The 27,883-nt window shown below is 49.0% G+C and overlaps 1 protein-coding gene across 2 annotated transcripts in view; it reads left to right on the top strand.

Annotated features, from left to right (window-relative positions):
* The first annotated feature begins 433 nt into the window (after positions 1–433).
* Positions 434–27,883, top strand: part of PPP1R16B (protein phosphatase 1 regulatory subunit 16B) — a 103,762-nt gene continuing 76,312 nt past the window's right edge. The window contains exons 1-2 of one of the 2 annotated variants that reach the window (XM_081256257.1): positions 434–475; positions 27,102–27,452. In XM_081256257.1, coding sequence (XP_081112383.1) covers positions 27,203–27,452 — 250 coding nt within the window. In that variant the 5' untranslated portion in view covers positions 434–475; positions 27,102–27,202. Of the gene's footprint in view, positions 476–26,832; positions 27,453–27,883 lie in introns of those variants that run through there. The other variant, XM_081256256.1, reaches the window with a different exon arrangement.

The raw sequence follows: 27,883 nt of genomic DNA, 5'->3' as shown, positions 1-27,883 counted from the left end.
ATTGCTGGCACTTGTACTAATGCTGTGTGACCTTGGGTGGTGTACTGCGGCTCTCTGGGCTTCCTGATGCCCTTCCATCAAATGGGAGCAAGAATCCAGTCCTGGGCTTCCCCCTTTCCAAGCTAGTAGTGTTGGAGGGTGGGAGGAAGCCCGTAAGGAAAACTCTTCCGAACCCTGGTCGCTTCTCATCTGCCTTCAATTTCCAGCTGCTCAAAGGGTAGGGTGGTGAAGGGGTGGGGAGCACCCAGAGACGCGAGGACCCTTCCTGGAGCTGCCTTGTCGGCCAGGCAGAGTAGAGCGCGCCCACTCCCTTCCCACGAGCTCAGGCCCCGCCTCGGGGGAGGAGCCGAGGGGCGGGGTAGAGGCTCGCGGTTGTGCGGAGCAGGCTTCTGTCGCCGCACTGGCAGCTGCGGCTCGGGGACGGACGGACCGAGCCACGGCCGGGAGCCGCCCGGGGCAGGGCTCGGGAGAGCGGGTGAGTTCCCCCGCGGCGCCGCCTGCTTCCCTGCGTTCTGCAGCTCGACAGGGCGGGGGATGAGGATCGCGGTGAGGAGGCGGTTCCAGCCTCTGAGGGTCTGGCTGGGGGTGTGTGGGGAGCTTTGGCTAAGGGCTGGCGGCAGAAGGTAATTTGGGGGTGGGGGGAGCCTGGAAAGGCGGGTACCGGGAGCGCAGGACCCGAGAGTCGGGCTGGGATGGGGGCGTTCTCTCGGGTCTTGTGCGCCAGAGATGAGGCCGGGGTACGGGGCGCAGTGGCAGGTTGTTGGCTGGGGCCGCCGTGGCCGGATCTTGGGGCGGGCAGGGGTCTCCTCCGGGGGTTCTGGGCTCTTGGGCCGCCGTCTGCCGGGGGGCGCAATGCCGGGCAGAAGGAGCCACAACCAGCACCAGACAGCCCCGGCGCCCAGCCTCGGGCCCGGCCCGGGGGCGCCGCCCCCTCGCGTGGCGGCGCTTGTTCCCCGCAGGCGGTGGCAGGGCGCCGGGAGGTCTCCTGCCTGGGCGGGAAAGGTCCCCAGGGCAGGCGCCCCCGCGTGCAGACCCGCCTCCTGCGGGATCCAGCTGACAGCGCTCCGCGGCCCCGGGGAGACCCCGCGCGTGGTTGTTCCCGGCCTCTCCGAAGGGCAGCCGTGCGCCCGCGGCTCGGTCCCCCGCACCTGGAGCGCTCCTCCCCTCCCGAGTCCCGCGCATCGACTCCTGCCGGAGGAGCGCCCCCGAGCGCCTAGGATGGGCAGAAACTGTGCAGCCCTCCCCGGAGAGGTCGCGCAGAGGGGTCTCCCCAAGGTCACCCGGAGCGCCCAGACTGAACTGCCCAGAGCGTCCCGAGTGGAGAGCCAGGGGTGTGTGGGGGGGGCGTTCTCTGCCCGCCTCCTTCCCTGAGGCCGACTCCCCGCCTCCTCCTTCTCCAGTCCGGACCGGCTTAGCGGGAGATGCTGATGATGCAGCTCCCAGCCTCGGGCGGATAATTGGAGCTTTGAATCTGGCCCTCCCGGGAGGGCGGCGCGAAAAACCCGAGACCCGGTGCTCCCGGGCATCTCTGGAGCCCAAGGAGAGAGACGCGGCTCCATAAGCGCTTCTCAGAACCGAAAACCGAGCTGCTTGCGCGCCCATGTGACTGGATTCCACATAATGGGCCCCTGTTCTCACTGTCAGAAGCGCCCACCAGCTCTCAGCGGCCCCGGGCACCAGGTGCCGCCTCTGAATCGCCCTCTGTGGGGGACCCGGACCCCCGAGGTATCAGGCGCCCTTGCCCGCAGGGCGCCCCCGGGAAGGGGCCTGCCGTTGGCCACCTCGGCCAGCGGGGGTACTTCCCTGTGGGCCCGGCCATTGCCTGTGTCTGGTGAAGCACCGGAGGAAAACCCTCCATCAGGGAGGCCTCCTCCGAGACTGGTCATAAAGCTTAGCTTCGTAGCTCAGCCAGTGACTAGCTCTCCTCTGCCCGAGAGCGAGGCCCTTGGCCTCGGAGCCTCAGTTGCCTCTAGGAAACGGGGCTAATCAGGCCGTGGGAGGATGGGGAGAGGACCGTGTGAGGTGCTGGGTGCAGCGGAGCTCGGCAGCGGGAGCGCTCCTCTGTTAATACCAGTGCCTCTCAGAACGGTTTGGAGTGGGGCGTGTCTCTTTTTAGGCAGGAGCTGAAGTGGAGCCCTGGTGGGTGGTTCTGCAGGGGCTGGGGGAGTTTCCACATCTTCCTCCCTCCGCTCTGTCATAAAGAGGCAGCTTGCGGGCGGCTGGTGGGCGCTGGTGAGTCCTTTCAGCTCTCAGCCTGCTCCCGGGCTTTCCCACACAGCCCCCCAACCCCTCATCTCCCACCTGCCGCCAGGATGTTGGAGGCAAGATGTCAGCCAGACACTTTGGACCTTCAACTTCGTACTCTGCTGTGAACTGGAGTCTACCCAGCAGCGTCCCCCTCCCTGGAACCTTCCTGACCCCTCTCCTGGTCCCAGCTCTCGCCAGCCTCTGAAATGTCTTCTTTCAGGAAGACCACTTGATCCTGCTCACCCCTCTTTTGGTCTCGGCGGGCTCTGGGTCGGGGCTCCTTGCGTCCTTGCGCCCTCTGAATCTTCCCTGGCGTGGAGGGACATGGCAGGCAAGACCCAGTGCATGCTCAGACTTCGTTCTCTTTGGTAGTTGATGCTGGAGTGGAGGTTACATTTCTAATCCAGCTGTTAAGTCTGTTCGGGAACCTGAGCCACAGGGCTAAGAGGAGGCTGACGCAGAAAGGTGGGGTTTTCCCCAAGGCAGTAACCTTCTACAGAACTTATTTGGACTCTTTGGAAACTAGGGCCCCAGGTTCTTCTCAAAACCTGCTCCATACCCAGCGTCAACATTCCCTAACCACAGAGACTGCAGCCAGAATGGTTTTATGGATCACGGAAGGCACATACCTGGATTCCTGTGCTGTGCTTGGACCATCAGGAACCTCACCCAACCTTGACCCTTTTGCCAATCTAGCCACCCCCACCCCCATGCCACCTGCACCCAGGACTTGAAGCACTTGGTGTACAGTGGGTCCCAAGTGGCATTCTTCCAGCAGAGGCTAGGATGACCTTCTTTATCCTGAGTACATCCTAGACACTGGGATTTAAGGAGGACTTGGACAAGCTTGCCTCCTACGGAAAGCCACAAAGTTGGAAGAGCAAGGGAGTCAGATAGGCCTAGTTCAAATTACAGGTCTCTACTTAAAAGCTCTGTGACCTGGGTAAATTATTTACTCTCTCTGACTCCTGGTTTTCTCACCTGTAAAATGGGTGTAATAGTGATGCCTGCTCTGTGGGGTTGTGAGGGTTCTGTGAGCCCGTGATACACAGGAAGTGCTTAGCGCAGCACCTGGTATGGGCAGGGATGCAGGATATGATTATCACCACCATCGCCACCATTTCCTCCTTTGCATTGGGCTCTCACATGTTCCCCCCTCTCACCCTCACTCCCCCACCCCCACCCACCCCGAATCTGGGGGAAGTCAGAACTCTTCTGCCTCTAGCTAACGGGACAGGGAAAGCCCCTCAGCCTGGAGGGGGTGGTGCTGATTTCTGGGAATCCAAGTCCAGCATGGGCCTGTCTCTAGGAAGTCTGTCATTTAGCTTTTCTCATCTGGCTGCCATTTTGCAGGATTTGTTGATTCATTCAACAGATGTTTACTCCATTCTAGCTATTGTGCTTAGCGAGGGATTTCAAGATGAATAAGGCAGCTCTCAGGCTTCTCAGTCTAGGGGCAAAAGGTGATAGTGAGGACCCAGCTTCACTGGCAAGAAGAGGAATGAAGAGTAGAGGGATGGATGAACGGGTGGGCTCAGCTAACGAACCCAGGTTTCATTCCTGAATCTGCCACCCTGTAGCTGGGTGGTGATGGACAGATGCATTCCCTCTAGGGTGGTGATGTGAGGAGAAAAGTGAGGCCACATGGGCAAAAACCTCAGCTCAGAGCCTTCTAGATATTAATCAGTGCTTGCAAATGTTGGCTGCTATTATTATTAGTCTGCAGTGACCAATTGCAGGTGGGCAAATTTTGCAGTAGGGATACATCTGAGCCCTTCAGAGACAGTTTTCCAGGTGGTGGCTAATAGGGGGGTGGGCAGCCTGAGCCAAGAGAACAGCTTGTGCAAAGGCACAGAGGCTTAAAAGTGCTTGGTGTCTCGGAGAGCAGTGAGCAGGAGTTACAGCTGGAGCACCGTCACCGTAGGGTGTGACTTAGGGAGGGGCAGGAGGCAAGGCCAGGGAGCAAGGCCATCCTGCCAAGGGGTCCCGAATGATTAAACGCTTGCTCACCCGAAGCAGGCCCCCGGCAGCTAACGGAGATGTCTGATTGCAGTCTAGAATTAACTTCTGCAGGCGAGGAAGGGCTGGTCTGTGCCCGTTTGCCAGTACAGTAACTGTCCTTTCCTCTTCCTTCTACCTGGAAAGCACAGGGGTCCCCTCCTTCTTCCAGAGATGCTTTTGCTACTTCTGTGCCTGTCTCTCTCTTCCTGGGACGTTTCTCACTTGAAGGAAGGGGATGTGGGTGGAGGAAGCGTCACGATCTCGTTCCCTTGACCATAATAAGGTACCAAGTACTCTTCTGGATGCTGGTCACTGTCCAAGGTCTTTGCTCGTATTGCCATCGAATCCTCATAGTGATTTATTGAAATAGATGCATTTATCCCCACTGAACAGAAGGGGAAACTGAGGCACAGAGGATGAGGTGATTTGCTAAAGGGCACTCAGCTTATAAGTGGCAGGAACTCATGTCTAGAGGTCTCCGAAGTTGCTCTGTGCTATGTGTACCACCTCACGCATGCCCTTGGTAAATATCTAAAGCTGACTGCAGAATGTCTGGCTGTACCCCTGGATGCTGGGCTGTAGGCATCTTGGAGATGGATCACAGTGGGGTGTGCTCCAGGTACCTGGGGACGGCCCCATTCTCTCCCAACCCTGATTTTTGGGAAGGCCCCGAGTGCAGGCACTTGGCAATGGGGAGCTGTTCTTGGATGTTTCAGAATTCAGGGCGTCCTTCCTTGGCCCGCTAGGCCCCACGGACGTGCCCTGATGCAGGCAGTTTGCAGCTTGATTGATGTAGCAGGTGGCAGTTGAGCTCCACGGTGACCCCAGGAAGGAATGAGTCTTTTAGGATGGCTGGTTAGAGCATCACGTGACCACACACCCTACCTGTTTACAGAAGACATCAAAACAAAGGCTCGAATTTCCTTTTCTACGGGAGGCAAAGTTCAGGGCCATGGTTCAAATCCTGCCTCTGCCTTTCACTAGCTTTTGGGTGTTGGCCAGTTTCTTCACTTCCTTGCACCTCAGTTTCTTCAACTGGAAATACAGATCGTACACACACACTCACACATATACATATATATGTATATGTATATATATACAATTCAGAGTTGTCATAAGGATTTGTAATCATGCATAGAATTGACTTCCACATCATAAATATATTGGTATAATATCCACAAAATTTTCCTCCGTGGTACTTACCATGATTGTGATTATATGGCTATTTGTGGTCATTATTCTTTTACTCTCTCTCCCCCCACTAGGCCAGTGGTTCTCAAGTGGGGGCAGTTTGGCCCCCCAGGGGTCATTTGGCAACGTCTGGAGACATTTTTGGTTGTCACAAGTGGGAGAGTGCAGAGGGGGCGGGGAGCTACTGGCATCTGGTGGGTCAAGGCCAGGAATGCTGCCAGATACCCTACAGTGCCCAGGGCAGCCCCCCAGAACAAAGAATTGTCCCATCCCAAATGTCAATAGTGCCGAAATTGAGAAAGCTTACACCGGACATGAGGCCCCTAAGGTCAGTGACTGTGTCTGATTCATTCAGCCCTGTGTCCCCAGTTGCCCAGCATGATGGCCGGCACACAGGAGACAATCAATATGCATTAAAGGGATGAATGAGTACTTGGAAGGCCTTATGTCCCTTGGAATCCCAGAGGTTTGGCTTGCAGGACATTTTGAATGGACAGAAGCGATTCAGATGAACTTGAATGACGAACAGCCAACTGGTCATTCAGGCCAAAGAAGTTCAGACCAAGCTATTTTCCTTCCCGAGCAGGTGCTAGGGGGCCCGAATTATCAGCTACGATCACCGCTGCGTTTTGCTCATATAGACACAGGACCCACCTTTATCTGGACAAGCAGGCTGGGGCAGGGGAATGTAGGTGCTCATAAGGAACGCCCTGTCAGCTGGGCCCTTGGGATTTGCCAAGCTGGGGCGCAGCTGCTGTCAGCTTCCTGTTTTTTTCCCTTTCTGGTGGAATGAAGGAAACCCACTGAATGGCTGTTTTTCCACTGACATTTACAGCAATGTGATAGGCCTTGGATTAATGAGGTCAAGCTCCAGTGTGAAATCTGCCTGATAACTTGAAGCTTGGCCAATAGGAAGACATGGCTTGTTTTCTTGGGGCATTTGATGTCTTTGGATGGCTTTGGCCGGGGAAGTAGGGGTCACGACTCTATACAAAAGAAGGGAACGTTTTACGCCCCAGAATCATAGAGGCCAGCGTTGTTGTCTCTTTTTCAATTTAGTGGGAAGGTTTATTTTCATGTGAGCTTTGAAATAATTCATTAAAAGCAAAGGTTCATCATGAACCCCAGGCTCCTGCTGAGCCTAGATCTGGGCTATTGAAAGGACCAGGCTGTTTTTCCAGGGCTCTCTGGGAGTTTGAAAGAAAAGATTGACCCCAAAGGGTGTTTGGACAGGTTAGAGGTGCGCATGGATTAGAACTTATTCTGACGGGGGAAGGGATCTTGAGCACAGGCCTCAAACTTGCTCACAGCCTTTGGGTTTCTGTAAAATGCAGAATCTGATGCATTAGGTCTGGGGCCTGAGCATCTGCATTTATAACAAGCTCCCAGGGGGAGCCATTCCGCTGGTCTGTGAACTGCACTTTGGGGAGCAAGGGTCTGGGGAAGCCCAAGTCTACAGGTGAGGGGTCCCTGGTATCACCCACTCAAGCAAATTCAGCCTGTCGCGCCTGTTCGCCCAGCCATCTGCTCTGCAGGCTGGTTTGCAGGGGAGCAGACTTACTGCTTCTCTTCTCTGTGTGCCCAGACCTGGGACCAAGCCTGAAGGAAAGGCTGCTTGCCCGCAAGAAGCAACGGAAACAGCCAGAACAGGCGTGAGGGGCTTCTAGCACTTCCAGAAATGTGTGTCGGGGGACACACTATTCCTGGGTCACCTGGTCACCTGGGGCTTGTTAAACGCACAGATCCCTTGGCCCTAGCCCAGCCTACCTGAGTCAGAACCGGCCAAGGTGGGACCCTGGGAGTCTGTATTTTTAAAAAGTGTGCCAGGTGATTCTGATTCACAGCCAGGCTGGCAGAGGGGAAGCCAAGAGGAAGAGCTGGCAGCACGTGGAAGTGAATTGCTCAGGAGGCCCGGTGTAAAGTTGTAGCCTCGTGTATAGCCTGGTGGCACATGGCTGAGGGAGAGACCTAAAGCTAGCCCGCTCCACTTGCCTAGCTCCGTACCCTGCAGGGTTGCACCTACCTGGAAGGCAGGGCATCTTTTTCTTAATATTAATAATAATGGTTAACACTTAGTACTTATTATGATCCAAGCACTATTTAACTTTTAGTTCTCCTAGCAACTCTAAGAGGTGACCCTACCACGACCCTGATTTTACGGCTGAGGAAAGTGAGGTTCAGTGACTTGCCCTTGTCACACAGCCAGTAAGTGGTGGAGTCAGGACTTGAATCCAGGACATCTAGCTTCCAAGTCCTTTAACTTAATCATGACGCTCTCGGACTTAGGGCAAAACATGCTGTTGCACTTCGTAAGCTGTCCCTGCCCTGAGGGAGTGCCTTCCTCTAGTTCTTCCCCAGATGGGGGAAAGGCTAGCCGTGACCTTGGCTGGCTGGCTCTGGAGTCAGACCTCAGTTGGATCCCTGCCTCTGCCACTTACTGTAACCTTGAGAAGCTATTTGCTAACTTTGCTGAGCCTCAATTTACCCATGTGTAAAATAGGCATAATAATCGTATGAGAGGCTATGATTATTTAGCCTGTGGCTGGCACATAGGATGTACTCGATACATACCAACAATGATTATTACATTAGTGTCAGTGAAGTCAGTCCCTGGGAGTCATAGCTTCAGAGCAGAGGGCATAGGCGAGCAGAGCCCTGTAAGGGTCCCTTACATTCCAGGGGACTGGGTCTGTTGTTTTGTTCACCCTGGTTACTTATGTCTATTACTTACCTAGGCATTCCTAGCCTTTGCTTCTTGGCGCTGGTTACAGGCCCCAGTGTCCGTGCCAGCCTGGTGAGTTCTCAGAATTTCTTGGCTCCCAGAATGTTTCAGAGTCTCAGTCAGAACTGGCTTCACTTCCTGTCATCCAAGAGCAAGGAAAAGGCACACATTCTCACACTTACTTTCTTCAGGGCTCTTGGGTCTTCGTGGTGACTTTTCCTGTCCCCAGATTCCTTTCTGGAACTCTGTAGTCATCATCGGCCCCCCCATGAACTGGGCAGAGAAAAAACGCTTTAGAGTCATTGCCTATTGCCTTATTAAGAAACAGGGAAGGGCTGCCCTGGTGGCGCAGTGGTTGAGAGTCCGCCTCCCGATGCAGGGGACACGGGTTTGTGCCCCGGTCCGGGAGGATCTCACATGCCGTGGAGCGGCTGGGCCCCTGAGCCATGGCCGCTGAGCTGGCGCGTCCGGAGCCTGTGCTCCGCAACGGGAGAGGCCACAACGGTGAGAGACCCGCGTACAGACAAAAAAAAAAAAAAGGGAAGAGTTTCTCCAGAATTTCATTTTCTTTAACGTATGAAATCAAGCTTTTGTTTTCTTATTGCTGTATTTTATGCTTTTTAATTATAAAAAGAAGACAAACTCATTATTAAAATTCAAACCATACAGAAATGTGGGAAATGGAAAGGGAAATTTCCCCAATCATCATCCACTCATTTCTTTTTCCCCAGAAGAAATCCCTGAATGTTTTATGTCTTTCCATAAATTTCTTATGCATATACAAATCCACATGCATTTACATGTTTATCCTTTTTTCTTCTTTTTTTTCTTTTTTCGGTACGCGGGCCTCTCACCGCTGTGGCCTCTCCCGTTGCGGAGCACAGGCTCCGGACGCGCAGGCTCAGCGGCCATGGCTCACGGGCCCAGCCGCTCCGCGGCATGTGGGATCCTCCCGGACCAGGTCACGAACCCGTGTCCCCTGCATCGGCAGGTGGACTCTCAACCACTGCGCCACCTGGGAAGCCCCCTTTTTCCTTTTTAACACATCTGTACAACCCTTTTCTGAAACTTCCCTTTTCAGCTAATTTATCTTAGCATATGTCAACACATATAGATATACCTCAGTCCTAAAGGCTACATGATATTCCCGTAATAAAAATTTACCATAATTTGTTTTCTCGTCCCTTGCTGGCAGTGAAGATTATTTTGTTTTGTTTTTTTTCCTACTACAAGTGTATGATGCTATGACATCCTTGCTTACACAGCATGTATCTTTGTACACTGGTATGATTTTATCTGTAAGGAAAATTCCCTTCAGTTTGAACTGTGACATTGTCAAACTGTCCTCCCAAGAGGCCAAACCAATTTCTTTTTTCTTTTTCTTTTTCTTGGCACGGCATGCAAGATCTTAGTTCCCTGACCAGGGATCAAACCCATGCCCCCTGCAGTGGAAGCGCGGCATCTTAACCACTGGACCGCCAGGGAAGTCCCGAAAACCAATTTATTCCCTCGACCATGTGTGTGAATGCCTATTGCCCCAACCCCTTCTCCAACACTGAGTAACTTTAATTTTTGCCAGTCAGAAAGGAATAAAATAGAAAGAATGTTTCTAGGTCAAGTTCCACAATACTTCAGATTTTATGACCCTTTAGACCGTGGCTACATAAAGATTGTTAAATATTCAAGAACTACATTTTACTTGGCTTGATGCTTGGAATTAGAGACATAAAATTAAATTAAACCAGCTCCTGCCCTTAGGTTGGTCCCTGTCTCCTGAAGGAAGCAGACAAGTGGGCAAATAAAATAAGAACAAAGCTGTGCTAGAGAAATGTATAAGCTAAGTTCTGTTTGATAAACTCTTCATGACTATCATAAACGAATTTGTAAAATACAGCGCACACTATGTCCCGGTGGGAGGGGGGATACTTGAAATCCTCAGAAGAAAATGACTTGTTAGAAGCAGAAAAATCATGCTGCTTACCCCTAGTGGTGGCAGCAGAAGAGGTGGGCAGCTAGGAAGGGATAAGTAATTTTGAAATAGACTTTTCGGTGGTTTCCATGTTTACTAATGAGGTTTGTTTGAGGGAGGCTGTGCAGAAACCCAGCTGAGTTTGCAGCTGGTGCTGATTACCAATCACTCGTACCTGGGCAGATGTGTATGTTAGTCCAGAAAGAGTGAGAGCAAAGGAACAGAAGTCTGGCTTTAAAAATCCGCAACCTTGGAGCTCATAGAAGTTGGATGTGGGTGGCATGAATTGGCGGTTACTCCAGGGGTTACAAGGATGCGTGCTCTGAACAGTGCCCACTGTAGATTGGGTGCACAGAATGGGCGTTCAATGAATGAGTAAGCATCAAAGATGTCTGTGTCTTGTAAAAGGGCCTCCTACTCATAAAGAATAGATCCATTTAGAAAGGGGTTATGACCACCTGATCTTCCCACCTGCGGGAGCCACGCCTTAGCTATGCATTTTCTTTGGGCTACCTGTCTTGGATAGCTCTTCATTCACTGCGATACCTTAAGAACAACGCACGGCAAGGAGCAGCTGAGAACATCTGAAACAGTGCTGTGGAATGAAACTAACCATCATTTTACAGCAAAGCTTCTAAGCCAGGATCTCTGGAGCCAATTGCAAAGCATGCAGAGTTGAAAAAAGACTGTGGAGCCAGAGGCAGTCCTAACTCATCCTTTCATGGATGGCAAGGCAGGGGCCAGATAAGGTACATCCTGGGTCTGGCCCCCACGTTCCTCCAGCAGCCAGGTCTATTTTGTCTGGTTTGATTCTATAGCTCTGGCTCCAAGCCAGAGGACCACTCCCTATGATACGACTGATGGAATAATGTCAGTGAATTTCAGTCTCTTGGTCTCCCACCCTCCTGTCTACCCTCTTCCATTTATTGAAAATCTACCACATGCTGGGTGACTCTAGGGGGGGGATGAAAAGGTGAATAACATCTATTCCTCGTCTTTCGAGAGCATCTAGTCCAATGGAAGAGGCAGATCTGAAACTAACAGTTACTAGTTGAGAGCCACAACAGAGATGTGGTCAAATGCTTTGGAACTAAAGAGGAGAGAGAAACCCGTTGGGCACAAGGCAAATAAAGAACAATTCGGAGGGAATAAAAGGAGCATGGAGACGATATTGTGTAAATGAGACGAGGCAAGTCAAGTGCTGAGCAGGGTGCCTGGAAAGCACTTAAGAGATGATAGATATTATCATTACAGCACTTGGGCTAGCTCTCAAAGAACAAGGAAAAGCTTGCCAGGTGGAGGGAAAGAAGGGTACTGCCGCTCCATGGAACAGCATGAATGAAGGTGAGGTGGTGAGTGAGGCAGAGAGAACACTCCATGGGCTTTTTGTAGAGGAGAGATCTAAATCTGTGTTCAAATTCTAGTTCTGCCACTCACTAGTTGTGACTTTGGGCATGTCAAGATGAGCCCCCATTTCCTACTCTGTCTACTGGAGATAATGAGACCTGTTTTTAGAGGCTCCTTATGGGGATTAAAGTTAATTTATGGGCAGTACCTGACACATAGCAGAGTCTCAGCAAATGGTGGGTACCATTGTGGGGTGTGAATCCACCAGACCTATTAAGTGTAGCTGGAAAATTGAGTGTTCAGTGGACTTGGGGGGTGGTGGTGGGAGGGAGGTTAGGACAACCAGAGGTAAAGCTAAACATGTCAAGGCCAGATACTGGATGGTCTGGTCTCTGAGGCTAAGAAGTTTAGACTTTACAGGCACTGGGGAGACATTATAGGCTTCCCTACGAGGGAAATACAGGATCAGACTTGGGTGCAGAATGAAAACTCTGCCAGTGGTGTGGATTGTGGGTTGGAAGGTGAGAGATGGAGGCAAGGAGACCATTTTGGGAAGTGTTGCCTCCCATGTTCCTGTCTGGACAACCCACAGCTCACATTAGCCAAGTGGAAGCTCTGTTAAGTTCTGCAGACAAGTGCTGCCTGGAGAGGCAAATCAGGGCAGTGGTTCAGAGCATGGGCTTCAGCGTCAAGGCCAATGTGGATTTGAATCCTAACCCTGTCACTTACTGGCTGTGTGACCTTGGGCAATTACTTAACCTCACTGAACTTTAGTTTACTCTTCTGTAAAATGAGGATTAATAGTACCTTTCTCATAGGCTTATTGTAGGATTAAATGAGATAGTGTAGATAAAGCAGCTAGCTTAGCTCCAGGAATGTAGTAAGCGTTCAATAAGAGTTAATCATTAAAAATTTAAAAATTGTTTATTTCACCACGGAGCCCTTTTTCCATGTAACACCTGTTAACCTCCTCTGGAGCTACTAGTGTTCTACAGAAAACATCCTGCTTTAAACTTTCTGGAGAAGCAGCGGCACCTTCTGCTCCAAGAAATAAATAGTCAAGAGGGTTGCCAAGTTCTAACACAGTGGTTCTTGGATGTATATTAGACCCACCTGGGGAGCTTTTTAAAAATTTCAATGCCTGGCTGCACCCCAGACCAACTAAACTGGAATCTCTTGAGATGGGACCCCGTATTTTTAAAATTTTAATGGTTTATTAAGGTAAAACAAACACAGAAAAGTACCCACATCCTAAGTGAATGAATTTTCACGGATTGAACACGCCCAGGTAAGCCATATCCTGCTCAAAAAACTGAATGTTACCAGCACTTCAGAAGCCCCTCTTCAGTCCCTTCCCAGTCACCCCCACTCCAAAACCACAATTCTGATTGATAACAACATAGATTCCTTTGGCCTGTTGTTGAATTTTACATAAAGGGAATCATGTAGTATGCATTTTTGTGTTGGGCTTATTTTGGTTAACAATGTGAGAGATCCAGATTGTCAAGTGTAACTGTACATTACTCATCCGCGCTGCTGGACTATGTTCCATTGTGTGAGTACACCATAATTTTTTTTCCAAACTACTGTTGGTGGGCATTTTGGATAGTTTACACGTTGGGATTATTACAAATAGTGCTGTCAACATTCTTGTAAATGCCTTTTGGTAAATGTATATAGAAATTTCTGTTGAGTATATTCCTAGGAATGAAATTGCTAGATTATAGGGCATCGTATGTTCAGCTTTAGAAGATAGTGCTTGAGCAGTTTTTTAAAGTGGCTGTACCAATTTATATTCCCACTCAGTTTATAAGAATTCTTGCCAACCACTGGTATTTTCTGTCTTTTTTTTTTAAAAAAAGGCCACTCTGGTGGACATATAGTAGTCATGCTCTGTGATCTTAATATGTTCCCAGCATCTCCAGGTGATTCCAGCTTTGTAGCCAAGTTTGAGAACCTCTTTCCTGACAGGTTTTGAAAAAGCAAAACACGCATTAATGGAACGGTATAAAGAGGTGTTATAATGGCAAGTGCCTCCCCATTGACTCTCTTTGACGTCTGTACCCAGAGTTTTTTATAGATCTGATCTGTCTAATCAGCAGGGGAGGATGCTTTTGCTATGGAAGGAGAATGTAGAGGTGTATTAAACCTGACAGCCTGTACCTCATTCATGTGTGACTTATGTGGGCAAATGGTTCCATCAGGAGTGATCTGGAAGCTGGGAAGAGCCCATGACAGGACTTCAATCTCTTCTTCCAATTTAAGGCCTGAAAGAGAAGGGAGGACATGAGAAGTGACAAGTAGTCTATACAGATGTCATCAGATGAAAATATCTGGTCTTCGGGATCAGGATTTAATATTTTATGTTGTATTTTTGCTCCCCAAAGCTTGCCCAAGACCTGGCACTTGGAAGGTGCTCCAAAAAAAAAAAAAAAAAAAAAGTCATTGCAGTCAATATTAGAACTATGTAACTGGCTCTAGTGAAAAGCACAACTCACATGGATGCAGAGAAAGGTGCTGGTGTGGATTAAGCTAATCTGATTAATAGTTTCACTTCTCTTCTTTGTGGTTTCTGTGTTGCGGCTGGTATTTCCTCTTTGTTCATTTATTGCAAGCATATTTTCCTTTATACCCTTAAAGGAAATAAGGGGTCATTTTGCGGATAGATCTCTATTGTGCCTTTCTTCTTGAGTTTGAGTCATATTTTCTGTTTTTGTTTTTGTTTTTGTTTTTTGGCCATGCTGAGGCATGTGGAGCTTAGTTCCCCGACCAGGGATTGAACCCACACCCCATACAGTGGAAGCATGGAGTCTTAACCACTGGACCTCCAGGGAAGTCCCTTTCCTGTTTGCTTTAAAAAAATTTTTTTTTCTAGTAATTTTACGTTACATCTTGAACATCATGAATGAGACTTGAAGAGACTCTTGGTTCTATTATGTTCCTCAGAACAGTAATGACTTTTAAAAAAATCAGTCAGTTAACTTGACCAAACAAACTCTAAATTCAGTTTCCCCCTGGGTAGGCAGCAGCTGAAATCTTTCTTCACTTCTTTTAGCCTTAGTTGGGCTGCTTGGAACCTGCCCTGCAACATTCAGAGAGATTTGGACAGAATCTATACTCAGCATTTGGGGCTACCATCTGTGACTCTTTTCTGGGATGCTTTCTCCTCGCTTCCCAACTGTAGTTACCTGAACTCTGTCCTTTAATTCCTCAAACGTAAGAGCAAAGGTTCTCATCCAGGTTGTAGCCAACAGGTACAACACTGACTGGGGCCTGCCCTTGGATAAAAAGCTACAAAAACATGGAATTCACCTAGTGCAAATTTCTTTCTTTCATGTGTTGACTCCCCTCTGGTTTCTGTCTGCTTGTGGTTGAACAACTTTACTGCCTTCCAGTAGGTTATGTGTGTGTGTGTGTGTGTGTGTGTGTGTGGTATGTAGAGTTCACAGTAGTTATATGTGAGGGGGTGGGTCCAATAAGAGCTACTCCGCCGTTACCAGAGCAGAACTTTTCTGATCAATAGTTTTGTTCATTAAGGGACCCTTAGGACCCCCATGCTTTATGACTTAGCACATAGTAGATGGTAATAAATATTTGTTGATTGGTTAACTGAATGCAGCTTTAAATTAAAAGTGGGAGTGAATTAGAGGAGAAGACTGCCAGAAGAAAATTGTGAAATTAGTTACTTGTTGATGACATCAGGCATAAAATAGAAAGTGTTTAGCAATTTGCTGGAGAAAATGATGAATGAGAGAATTGAAATTATATTAGGGCTCTGAGTGTAGACCAAAGTCTCTAACAAAGTGAACCTGAGATTTCAACATGAGGAGATAAGTTCAATTGTGATGGTAACATCACTTTCATGGGATTGAATCTATGGCTTATGGAGAATTTTCAATGGAATAAGGGGTCAGAGGGGAAGCAGAGGTATGCTTGGAGTTCTGTACACCCAAGAGGAGCCAAGAGGAGGGAATCAAAGTGAAGGGACTTTGGCTGGAGATCAAAGAGAGGAGGAACGAAAGCAATGTAAAGGCAGGTTACTACAGCTTGCTTCTCTCTGCATGGTGACCTGGAAGGTCACAGATCCCATACAGAGAGACTTCAAAGCCTGTGTATTGGATGGAAACTTCATCTACCCAAATGCAGAGGGTCTGGAAACTTCCTGATTTATTCTACTGACAGCTTCTCCCAGAAAGTAGAGGAGAGAAGACAGTTGCTGTTATGAATCTAGTTTGGGAGCTGTTGGGTAAAGTGAAAATGAGAAAGTGCTCACCAAGAAAGGGAACAGTAGTCATAGGGGGCTGAGCTCATAGAGTTTGGAAGGCAGAGTTTTATGAAATTTAGGATGAGATACATATATTTCCTGCCTAAGCCTCCAAAGGTGATGACAGCTCCAATAGTAAGGGAAGTTATGACTGTAATCAGTTATCCTCACTCTGCATAGATTTCATTTATCTTCCTGCAAAGAGTTCTCTTCTTGCTTCTAGTCGTGCTTTTGTGGGCCATCTTTCCTGTCTGACATTTTCTCTATTTTCAAGCAGGGGAGATAGTAAAAAATACTTAACCATCATGGCATATGATTGAGCAATCAGAAAAGATGCCAGCTATAGACAACTGGAATAGCCCTACTTATGGCTTCCTTAACCTCTCTGAGTCTCAGTTTTCTCCTCTTTGAAATGGGAACAACGCCTACCGCAGAGTTGGCACAGTGATTCCAAGAGATGTTACATGTAAAGAATTTGACCCATGGAAGATGTGCTGTGCACAGAAGCTGCTATTTTTACCCTGCATTCTTTATCTCTGGGTTCATTTCATCTACATATTTTATAGATTCTGAGATGCTTATGTTTTAGTTTTGCTTTTTTTTTTTAAAGTGGATCGGTCTTTTTTTTTTTTTTTGAGGGGGGGCCCACACTATGCAGCATGTGGGAGCTTAGTTCCCTGACCAGGGATCGAACCCACGCCCCCTGCATTAGAAACGAGGAGTCTTAACCACTGGACTGCCAGGGAAGTGCCACTTATGTTTAGTTTCATTAAGCATGTTTTTACTCTATACTGATTTCAGCAAGTATTTGCTTTATTACCGATTGATCTGTCTGGTTTGTTAGTCGAAATGTCCTCTTATCTCCTTGATGATTAATACCTTGGATTTTCTGAAATCTTCTTGTGTTTCATGAGGAAGATGTTTTAAAGTACTTGTGGTTCTTTTAGAGTTTTCTCCTGGTTCCTTCTCCTTTAATATATGTACACAATGAAATTAGATGGACCTGGGTTCGGATCCCAGCTGCACCACTTACTGGCTGTGCAGTTAATTGGTACCCATTGTCTTCATTGCTCTAGCCCTTTGTCTCCTCATTCTTTCTTCCTTCCTCCAGGGTAGGACTTTCTCCTTTGAGTCCAACTCTCTGTTTTTTATTATCCTTGTTTCCTTGGAATTATTCTCCAAACCTCCATGAACAAACTATATGAAAAGCTTTTTAAAATTCCCATCCCAGCTACTTCCTAACTGGCTAAGAACACCCCTGGCTCAAGGGAAGGAGATAGCTCGCTAGGGATATCTTTGAGGTTTCTGAAGTGGAGAGAGGGGCTTCCGCAGACCACAGTCCCCTTCCTCCTTTATGTTGGTAATGCTGTGAAACCCAGGATGCCTAGGATGGATGAGAGAGTGATCCCTGGCTGATAGTGATCCCTGCCCCTCCCTCTTTAACCCCATCCAGTTACCAGCAGGACACTTACCTCCCTACTTTCCAGGGTCAGGGTTGGGAGGGGTGACAATTCCACAGGGGCTGCCAACCTTTGCTTGAGTTGGCTCAGCATACTGCTTCCTAGAACCAGGATCCAGTCAATTTAAGGGGATGGAGTCATGGAGGACAGGTCTTCATTCTACCCCCTAGTGCAAGTTATTGGAGAAATTCTTACTAGAACCTGACATATTCTTTTTTTTTTTTTTTTTTTTTTTTGTGGTATGCGGGCCTCTCACTGTTGTGGCCTCTCCCGTTGCGGAGCACAGGCTCCGGACGCGCAGGCTCAGCGGCCATGGCTCACGGGCCCAGCCGCTCCGCGGCATGTGGGATCCTCCCGGACCGGGGCACGAACCCGTGTCCCCTGCATCGGCAGGCGGACTCTCAACCACTGCGCCACCAGGGAAGCCCCCCTGACATATTCTTGATTCCTGTCTACCACTGAGGCCACAGTGACTTCTGTTCTTGGTTGAATGATATATTGATATTGAGGGGCCCTTCCACTCAATCTGATAATTTTCCAGATGTCTGTGTTTGAGACTAGAGGATTTTGAACAATGGGGCAAAGGCAAGTATCGAAATCCAAGTAGGCAAGCGTGATGCAGAACAGAGTTGCACGCTCAGTATGCATGCAGCCAATTCCCACTCCTTTATCTGTGGCAGACATTACTAATCAATCACAGCCCTCATTCCTCCTGTTATCACATGTGGCCTCATAACCTCTGTCCTCAAAGGGCTCCAAGAAGCCACCACCAACCAAAGAGTTGGCACAACAGAGGAAAGCTCGTCCAAGGATGTCATGCTGAGAGAGGGAGGCAGAGGTGGCAGAGGCCACTCCAGCCTTAGCCAGTGTGAATAGCCATCCCCTATTTAATAAATGTGTAAACCAGGAGGGCATTCTGTGGCCACACGGAATGTGGCCTCCTTTGGAAAATGATCCCTCTAGCTGCAAAGGGAGTTTTTATCTCTCTGCAAGGGAGGGGGTGGACCACACTCCCCCAAGCCTGGAGAAGCAGTATGTGTAATTTGACTCCCGTTTCCCCGTGCTTAGCTCTTACATAAGCTTCTTTAGGAGACTGGCTGGTTTAGCACCGTGACTGTGACTGACTAATGTGTTCGTAGACATCATGTCATCTTTGCATGTGCCCCATCCTTGGCACCTTTGTTCTGTCCCCTGCAGCCTCCTCCACAGTGGCATTCTTACCCATAAGTAGGTGGGCCTCTCTGTGGGTTCAGGTTCACGGAGAGAAGCTCAGCATGGAAGATGGTTGTGTTCACGGGTTTTCCTTCACCCCTTTGAGCTGTGGCTTCCTTTGAAGTTTTCTCAGAGCGGAGTCTGAGACAGCTGCCTCACCTTCACAAGTAGAAATGAATCTGAAACATCGTCAATCAATATCTACTTGCAATGGTTCTTCCACACTGTCTAGCCTGGTGGTTACCAAGTGCTGGGCTGCAAATATACATGATAGAGTCTTCCTGCTAATACAGATGATATGTCTGCCAGGTTGGGATTGGGGTTCACTGAGCCAGTCCCACCTCCAACCCAATAGGGACCTTCTCTCTCTGCAGCCTCATGAGTGACCATGGAGTTCCCGGTGGTGGGGACCCCAGCATCACACCATGGCTGGGCTTTGTTTTTTTTTTTTTTTTGCGATATGCGGGCCTCTCACCGTTGTGGCCTCTCCCATTGCGGAGCACAGGCTCCGGATGCGCAGGCTAAGCGGCCATGGCTCACAGACCCAGCCGCTCCACGGCATGTGGGATCCTCCCGGACCGGGGCACAAACCCGCGTCCCCTGCATCGGCAGGCGGACTCTCAACCACTGCGCCACCAGGGAAGCCCCATGGCTGGGCTTTGAATCACCAGTGTTAGACAGTTCTCCCTCATTCCAGGCTGATCCTACTTTTTTTTTTTTCCCTGTGCCACACAGCATGCAGGATCTTTAGTTCCCTGACCACGGATAGAACCCACGCCCCCTGCAGTGGAAGCATGGAGTCTTAACCACTTTCCACCAGGAAAGTGCTGGGCTGATCCTACTTCTTCATTTTGCCTGTTTATGATCCCAACTCTGCCCTCTAGAGAACAAAGCTAATCCTTTCATTCATGGCTTTCATTAAGGCCTGGTCCTATATTACCAAAATGGCCCAGCCAGTTCAGACAGAGGTCAACTGGGCTATTATCTCAGTGCTGGACATGATTCTTTCCTGAGAGAACTCAAGATGCTTTAGTTGCTTGATCGATCACTCTGTTCTTGTTGAACTTGTGGTTTTCGAGTCCTGCCCTCCACCCCCCAAGGTCTTGCCAAATTGGGTTATAGTAAGTGGGCTTCGGAGAACAGTGACAAATCAAGGCCAAGCCCAGGGCCACCACTCAGAGGTCTGAATGAAGGAGCACAGCTGGGAGAGGCAGAGCTAAGGAGCAGACCCTCAGGGACCCGAGTCCCACAACAGATTTCAAACCAGGATGTCTGTCTAGGATGACTGTGCACGAAATCTAGAAGGTTCATTACAGCAGGGGTGGAACAGAAAGTCTACAAAATCCCATGAGCATGGAGTTGGTGGGGGGACAAGGCTAATTTCTAATTCAGATGTTGGAGCACCAAGGGCCCCAGAAGTCTCTTTGTTCATGAGTAAAGCATCTTTATACTGGGGGGTGGGGAGTGAGCAGGAAAGGGGAAATGACGCTGTTATTCAAAGGAGCGTGCTGTGGGAGGGCGGAGGTGTGCATCCTTCAGGAGAGAAAGTGGGTCCCAAGTGAGCTCGGAGCAGGGAAAGCCGGTGCAGCGTTTTGTTTTGCTTTTTCCCTCGTGCTCAATGGTACAGGAAGCACGAGGCGCAAGCACTCACGGCCTTCCTCCAGGGTGCTGCCAAGGTCCGGTGGAGAAGAATAGCTGAAGAACAAGAAAAAAAATCTTAACGTTTTCTGTTAACAGTGTGAACTTTGAGGCACTGTCTGACTCATGTTTTAAAGTCTCTTCAATTTGAATTCACCTTCCTTCGTGTTGTTTGTCTCAAGGCACTGGGCTCGAGCCCAAAGATGTGTCAACCAGCCGCTCCTCTGGGATGGAGGCGTCGCAAGGCCTGGGTCCCCTTCCCCCTATCTCAGGGGGCGGGGCTGCCGTGGAAACCTGGCTTTGGCCTTCCCACCCTTCTTCCAGGCTGGCCCTCAGCTTGGGCCTGGAGGGCCATAAGATGGCCATTCTAGGGGAAGTGGAGGTATCTGGTGATATGCCCCAGCAAGAGACCATTCATTCTGATTCAGGCAACACCTCCTTCTGGGGCTCCCCCATTCCTGCATCCCTAAAAGTAGCATAAATGTCTGTTAGGGTACTTTTGGCTACAAGTAACAAAATCAATTCAACTGGCTTAAATAATAAAGGAGATAAAGTCCAGAGGTCCCTAAATTAAAGGACCCTGTTTCCCTCCTCTGACTCCCGAGGCAAAGGCCGGCTTCCAGCCGCAACTAGGGTTCATGCTTCCGGTTCATGGGCGGTGGGAAGAGACAGCTTCTGACTGGTCCAGCTTAGGTCATGTGCCTCCCCCCAACCAATCACTCTGGCTGGGCTTAGGCCGTTGCTCATGGACTCTGGCCAATCAGCACAGAGTGATACTGAGGGAGCTACACAGACCATCACCAGGCTGTGTGTTTCAATGGGCCCGTGCCTTTCTTCTTCTCGTTTCCTCAGAGACATACCATCCCCCAAACAACACTCTTATATAATAGCCTTCTCTTCATTTTGGGGAGGGGAGGGATTCTGTAGTGCACCCTGTCCAGCCCGCCTCCACCTCGTCCCCTGCTTCCCTACACTGCTTGTTTTCCCTTTTCTGCTTCAGGGAGGGTTAGTGGATACACCAACAGGAATCCAGTTCAGCTTTGTCAAACAGTAGTCAGAGGCTGAATCAAGGCTTACTCCAACTGCCTGTTCCTGCCTCACTGAGGGTCAAGGGCGTTGGCCTCAGACTTGGGGCTGCCCAGAATCGGGCTACTTTGGTTCATCCACCCAGACCTGACACAGCCACTTGTTGGAAAAATTATCAAGTACCGTACTTTGTTTTCCCCTTGCTTCTGATTCCTCTTTTAAGAGCACACACACTTCCTGGATAACCTCGCCCCAACCTGGCCTCTGCGGACCCCTCCCCCACCCGCGTCTCTAGCCCAGCCATTCCATTATCTCGCGTCCCCACATCATGCCCAGTTCTCTTCAAGATGGTCCATCCGGATGCTCCCACAACACACTGGGCTCAGTATGTCTCCGTAGAGCTGGTTTTCCTCCAGTGAGGTCCTCCTTGTGGATCTCCTTTAAGAGTTAAGGATGCCTGGAATTCTCTGGGGGTCCTGTGGTTAGGGCTCCAGGACGCTTCCACTGCAGGGAGCATGGGTTCAATCCCTGGCGGGGGAACTAAGATCTCGCATGCCACGCGCAGCGGCCAATAAATACTAAATAAATAAAAACTCCCCTACCCTTAAAAGAGAGAGAGGAAAAAAAAAAAGAGTTGATAATGCCATTGCTCTCCTGGGTCATGGCAGTTTGGGCTGCGTCCCCATCACCAACCAGGGCTATCTCTGGAACTACGGGCAGGGGCACCGGGTCTCACGAGGGAGCCAATCCACAGCTCATAGGAGCCAGGACTTCTGTGGGCTGCCCCAGCACCCAGGCCAGTGCCCTGTCTTGGGGGCTGCCCAGCTGCTGTGTTAACAGCACTGATGGCAATTCTTTAATTAGACCAAGCAGGGTTTTCTTGGACGGGGGTGGGAGGAGGTGTGTGGGTCTATTGGGGGAAACTAGGTCACCTGAAAACCAGCAGTCAAGAGGGAGCTGTCCTGGAGCCCCAGCTCCAGGGAACCCAGAGGGGCGAGCAGGGTGGGGGCTGGCAGAGAGAGCAAAGTCAGAGAAAATGTGCTCTGGCCCCCTTTTTTGGCCCTTGGGAGGCATTGTTCTCACCTTTCTCCAGGGGGCTGGGCAACTGCCCTTAATTCCTTTACCCAAGCAAACTGTCCAAGCCAGGGAAGGCACAGCAGTGAGTGCCTTCTGTCTGCATGGGGCCCACCACCCTGAGGCCCAAGGAGGGAGCACTATACTGGGAGTCAGTCCCAGGGTTCAAGTTACTGCTCAGTCTCTGTATCCCGTGAGTGTGTCCTCCACTCCCTTGTGCCTCTGTTTTGTCATCTATCCAATGGGTAGGGACTGTACCTGTCTTTACCCTGCCGTATACCTAGCTCTCAGTGCAGTCCTGGCCATGTGATAGACGCCCAATAAATATTTTACAGATGAAGTAATGAGCTCCTATGAGTGCTTCTTTTATAAGATTGTTGTCACTGAGCATCAGTGACCAGGACGGTTTCCCAAACGTCCATCACAATTTTTGCCAGCACGAAATAGCATCATTATTTAATTTTTCTTTGCTACCACCTTGTAAGATTTCCAAATCTACTGAAGTAGATTTATTTAAAAAGGAAATTTTGGGGCTTCCCTGGTGGCGCAGTGGTTGAGAGTCCGCCTGCCGATGCAGGGGACGCGGGTCCGTGCCCCGGTCTGGGAAGATCCCACGTGCCGCGGAGCGGCTGGGCCCGTGAGCCATGGCTGCGGAGCCTGCACGTCCGAAGCCTGTGCTCCACAGCAGGAGAGACCACAACAGTGAGAGGCCCGCGTACTGCAAAAAAAAAAAAAAAAGGGAATTTTATTTCACTACGGTAAATAAACACTAACTGTGAAACCAAATCCACAGGGGAAAAAAATCATTGTTATTACATTCTGTCTTAGATACGGTTTCTTGCCCAAGGCTATTAGCCTGAGGCCTGCTTTCTCTTTGTTTATGAGGGAAATTGACATGGTTATAAACATGGTTATAAAGATGTCTATTAGCTACGAACTATTAGCACTTTCTTCTGGAGACAATCTGGTAGACTGAAAAAGAAATGAAAAGGAGGTAACTTGGTGTCTCTGATTCCATGTTATATTAAGGCTTGTCCTGAACTTTTGAAAATTCCCTCGGTATGGGTTCTCTCTCTACACTTAGGGAAGCACCTGGCTGGGATGATGGCTGAGGAAGTTCTTGGAAAAGGATGAACGGCTTTAACAGGGTGATTGATATGATTATTCTTATCTTCAGTCTTAGCATGTTTTTTGGTACCTACCACTTAGTAGGTGATCAGTGAATACTTAATAATGAAGAAATGAGTAACCATCTGTGTACAGAATCTTAGGGCTGAAAGAAACTGTACAGAACACTTAGGCTGATCTGTCACCAGTAGAAATTGTATTCTCCGGTGAGTGACGGAGAATTTGCCACCTCCAGAGACAGCCACTGGACCACAAGCCCTTGTTCAGTTGCTTGTTGGACAGCTCTGGAGGCCAGGTGCCTGTTTTTCTTTGGTGCACACCACTGTTCCCCTATGCCTTGGTCCTGTTCTGCACTGGGGAGGCTCACAGACTGTCTTCTCTTTCTTGTGCAGATTGGACCTGTGGATATTTGTAGACTGCTATCCCATTCCGCCTAAGGCAGGGCTTGCAAACGGAAATGACCATAGGAGCAAGCAAGTGATGCCAGTTAGTGAAGGAGTTCAGGTGGGAGTAATGGGGGGTAGTGGGGACTAGGGGAAATTAGATGGGCCCCATCTAAAGGGACAGCCCTACTCCAAACCTGCTGATAATTGCCACGTGGCCAGGTACTGAGATGTTCTAAGAAAAGCTGAAAATCTGATTTTGGATACAAAATCTTCATGTTTTAAAAGTTAGCAATGAACGACAATACTGTAAATCATGGTGTGGGCCAAAAACCAACCAAGCAAACACACAAACATGATGTGGACCACAGGGGACTTTCTGGTTGTCTGGCCTTGTACCACAGGTTGCTCACTGCTTCCCACAAGACTTCTGTTCCCATTGGGCTGGGCAGTCCCATCCACTTCCAGCCATGTTTGTGCATGTTGGTTCCCAGAATTTCCTCCATGGTGTTCAGCCCCTCTCCATGCCTTTGTACATTGCCAAGCTCCCACGTCTACCCTCTTCAACTGGTGGAGTACTCATCCTTGGAGATTCAAATCAGTTGCCTTCTACTCTGGAGAGCCTTTTCTGATAACCTTAGGCAGAAAAGGTCTTCCATTTTCTAGCTGTGTGATGTAGGGTAGTTTACTTAATCTCTCTGTGCCTCAGTTTTCTTATCTGTGAAATGGGGATGATAATAGTACCTATCTCATTAGGTCATCAGAAGGATTAGATTAGTTTACAGATAGATGACAGACAGGCAGACTTGGGTTTCCTAGAAGGCAGAGCTGTTATCCTCAATCCATCTCTGAACCAGGACTCATCACAGGGCAGATTTCACTGTTTGATTCCTTGAAGAAGTGGGGGAAAGTAAATATGTGGTCCACTAGCTCCCAGTGAGTTCTGACCATCATGATGATACAGCATGGTTGTGAATTCAACTCTTCTGAGCTCCTTAATTTAAAAAAGGAATATCTATCTAAATGACTAAAAAACAGTGAGCACGCCAAATTCTGGCAGAGAAACTGGATCACTCACACATGGCTGGTGGGAATGAAAAAATGGTACAGCCACTTTGGAAAATAGTTTGACAATTTCTTATGAAACTTGTACTCTTGGGTATTTACTCCAGAGAATTGAAAACTTATGTTCACACAAAAACCTGTACATGAATATATTAGCCCCAAACTAGAAACAACCCTGATGCTCTTCAATGAGTGAATGGATAAACAAACTGGGGCACATCCATAAAGTGGGGGTACCACTCAGCAACCAAAGAGGAATGAACTACTGTTATGCAAAACAACTGGGATGAATCTCAAGGGATGTTGAGTGAAAAAAGTCAATCCCAAAAGGTTACCCACTGTCTGATTCTTTTATATAACATTTTTGAAGTGACAAAATTCAAGAGATGGGGAATAGATTAGTGATTGACAGGGGCAAGGACAGGAGTGCATTGGGAGAGAGGGATGAGGGACGCTTGTGTGATGGAACTGTTTGTATCTTGACTGTGGTGGTGGATACACAAACCTACACTTGTGACAAAATTGCTTAAAATTAAACACACACACATACAAATGAGTACATATAAAACTGGGGACATCTGAATAGATTGATAGGTTGTATCAATGTCAGGTTCTTGGTTTCAACACTGTACTTTAGTTTTGCAAGATGTTACCTTTGGGATAAACTAGGTAAAGTTTGCAGGGGATCGTTCCACTTTATTTGTTACAACCGTATGTAAATTTATAATTATCTCAAAATAAAAAGTTTAACTAATTGAAAAAGCATTGCAAGATACTCAGAACAAAACAAAAGGCAACCAAGGGCAGTTTGCTTGTTTCCTGCTGAGCCTTGCCATTGGCTTATGTTTATCCTTTTTTTAAAAAAAATAAATTTATTTACTTATTTATTTTTGGCTGCGTTGGGTCTTCACTGCTATACGGGGGCTACTCTTCACTGCAGTGTGCAGGCTTCTCATTGCAGTGGCTTCTCTTGTTGTGGAGCTCGGGCTCTAGGCGCGAGGGCTTCAGTAGTTGTGGCGTGCAGGCTCAGTAGGTGTGGCGCACGGGCTCAGTTGCTCCGTGGCGTGTGGGATCTTCCTGGACCAGGTCTCGAACTCATGTCCTCTGCATTGGCAGGTGGATTCTTAACCACTGTGCCACCAGGGAAATCCCTGGCTTATGTTTATCCTTGAGATCAGGTCCACTCAGACCCCAGGAGCCTTTGCCCTCTGAATATTGCCAAGCCAACCCCTTTCCCATTCCTCCTGGGTATGCTCCAGTCTCTTCAGGGAGAGACCTGAAGAACATCCTGAGCTCCTGAGGGTCCAGCCAAAGGCTGAATCCTGGTCTTTAGCCTCCTGAGGACCAGCAGCTCCAGAGTGAAGCAGGGAACCCAGGAGATTAACAATCACTTGCTGAAGCCCAGTGCTATGCTGATCCCCTTTAGGACAGTGAGCATTTCCACAGCACATAAATGTAGACCTGTACCCAGCATCCTGCAATCTTCCACCAGCCTTGCCCCCATGGGTTCCCAGATGTGCTGCGTTTACGTGTCCCTGCTTTTCTTCCTCCAAGCTGTTTCTCTTTGCTATAACTTGTTTCTCTTTGGTATAAATTTTTTGGTCAGCTCTTTCTTCCTTGAACATCCTGTAAATTCTAGGAGGTGGATACAAAATTTTACAGGTGGGAAAACAGGCTTAGAAAGGCTCACGTTGTTCCAAGAACTTTTCCTTCTGCATCTGAGAGCCCATAGGGTCTGCGCTTACAGGAAGACAGCACCCACTTGGCTTCACACTGAAATTTTGTTGACCTCATGTCTCCCAAGAACTGATGAGAGCAAGAGGTGTGAATTTTTTTTTTTAAAAGTCATCCACAGAGGAAAACTTCAACTAAGGTTTTCTAGGTCCCAATAGCTCAGCAGCTATTTGTGGGTCTTAGGACCCCTTTATACTCTTAAGATTAAGGTTCCCAACGAGCTTTCGTTTATGTGGATATCTGTCAATATTAACCTATTTTGTAATTAATACAGAGACATTTAAAATATAATCCTCATTCCTTTAAAACTAACAATAAACCCCTTCTATGTTATAAAAATAAACCCCGTATGTGTTATAACAATAGAACAACCTTATATGAAATTACAATATGACCACTCGAAAGTAAGGATTATATGTGACCATGATGGAGGTGTTAGCTAACAGTGGTAATCATACTGCAGTATATCAAATCAACATGTTGTACACTTGAAACTTACACAATGTCATTTATATCTCAATTAAAAAAATAAAAATAGGGGGAAAAAAGCATTTGGAACATGGGGCCGGGTGACACCATCAGATCGGAGTTTAAGCCTGACAAGCATGTCCATGTGTGTCTCTCCCCTTCCCCACCACAGGCTCCAGCATGCGGCCCCAGCCCCGCAGGAGCCCCCATGCTGCCCCGGCCCCCGGCACGCTGTGCTAGCCTCCAGCCAGGGCGCGGGGAGGCGCGGAGGCCATGGCCAGCCACGTGGACCTGCTGACCGAGCTGCAGCTGCTGGAGAAGGTGCCCACGTTGGAGCGGCTGCGCGCCGCCCAGAAGCGCCGGGCTCAGCAGCTGAAGAAGTGGGCGCAGTATGAGCAGGACCTGCAGCATCGCAAGCGCAAGCATGAACGGAAGCGCAGCACGGGCGGCCGGCGAAAGAAGGTGTCCTTCGAGGCCAGCGTGGCCCTGCTGGAGGCCTCACTTAGGAACGACGCCGAGGAAGGTAGGTCACTCCTGGTCCTGGTTGGTGTGTGGCCACCTGGGCCTCTTGGATTCTGGGTTCTGTGCCAGTGGAGGGGAGAGCAGGGTCGGTCTGGCCCTCGCCCACATTTGGGCAGCCCCACACATCTTAGGAGGTGGATGCTTCTAGGAAGGGCTCTGAAATCTGAGACTTCTTTTTGAAAACAAGAATACCGGCCTTTGGCTAATGAATACTCACTTTCCTTCCCTCCCTCTAATATTGACTGTCAACCTACATCTGGTGCATTACTATTCCAGATATGGTGGTGAACCAGTTGGATTTGGTTTCTCTCCTCCAGGAGCTCAGTACTCACAGGACTTTGCATTTCCTAAGCTCCTCCTCTGTACGGCAGAACTGTCTGCTGGTCCCTTTTATTCGGTCTTCACTTTAGAGGTAGACGGTTTAGAGGGGTG

The sequence above is a fragment of the Mesoplodon bidens genome, assembly GCF_964165515.1.
Source record: "Mesoplodon bidens genome assembly, chromosome: 15".
NCBI lineage: Eukaryota > Metazoa > Chordata > Mammalia > Artiodactyla > Ziphiidae > Mesoplodon > Mesoplodon bidens.
Note: the sequence above shows the minus strand (reverse complement) of the source record. Positions and strands in the feature narration are given on the sequence as shown.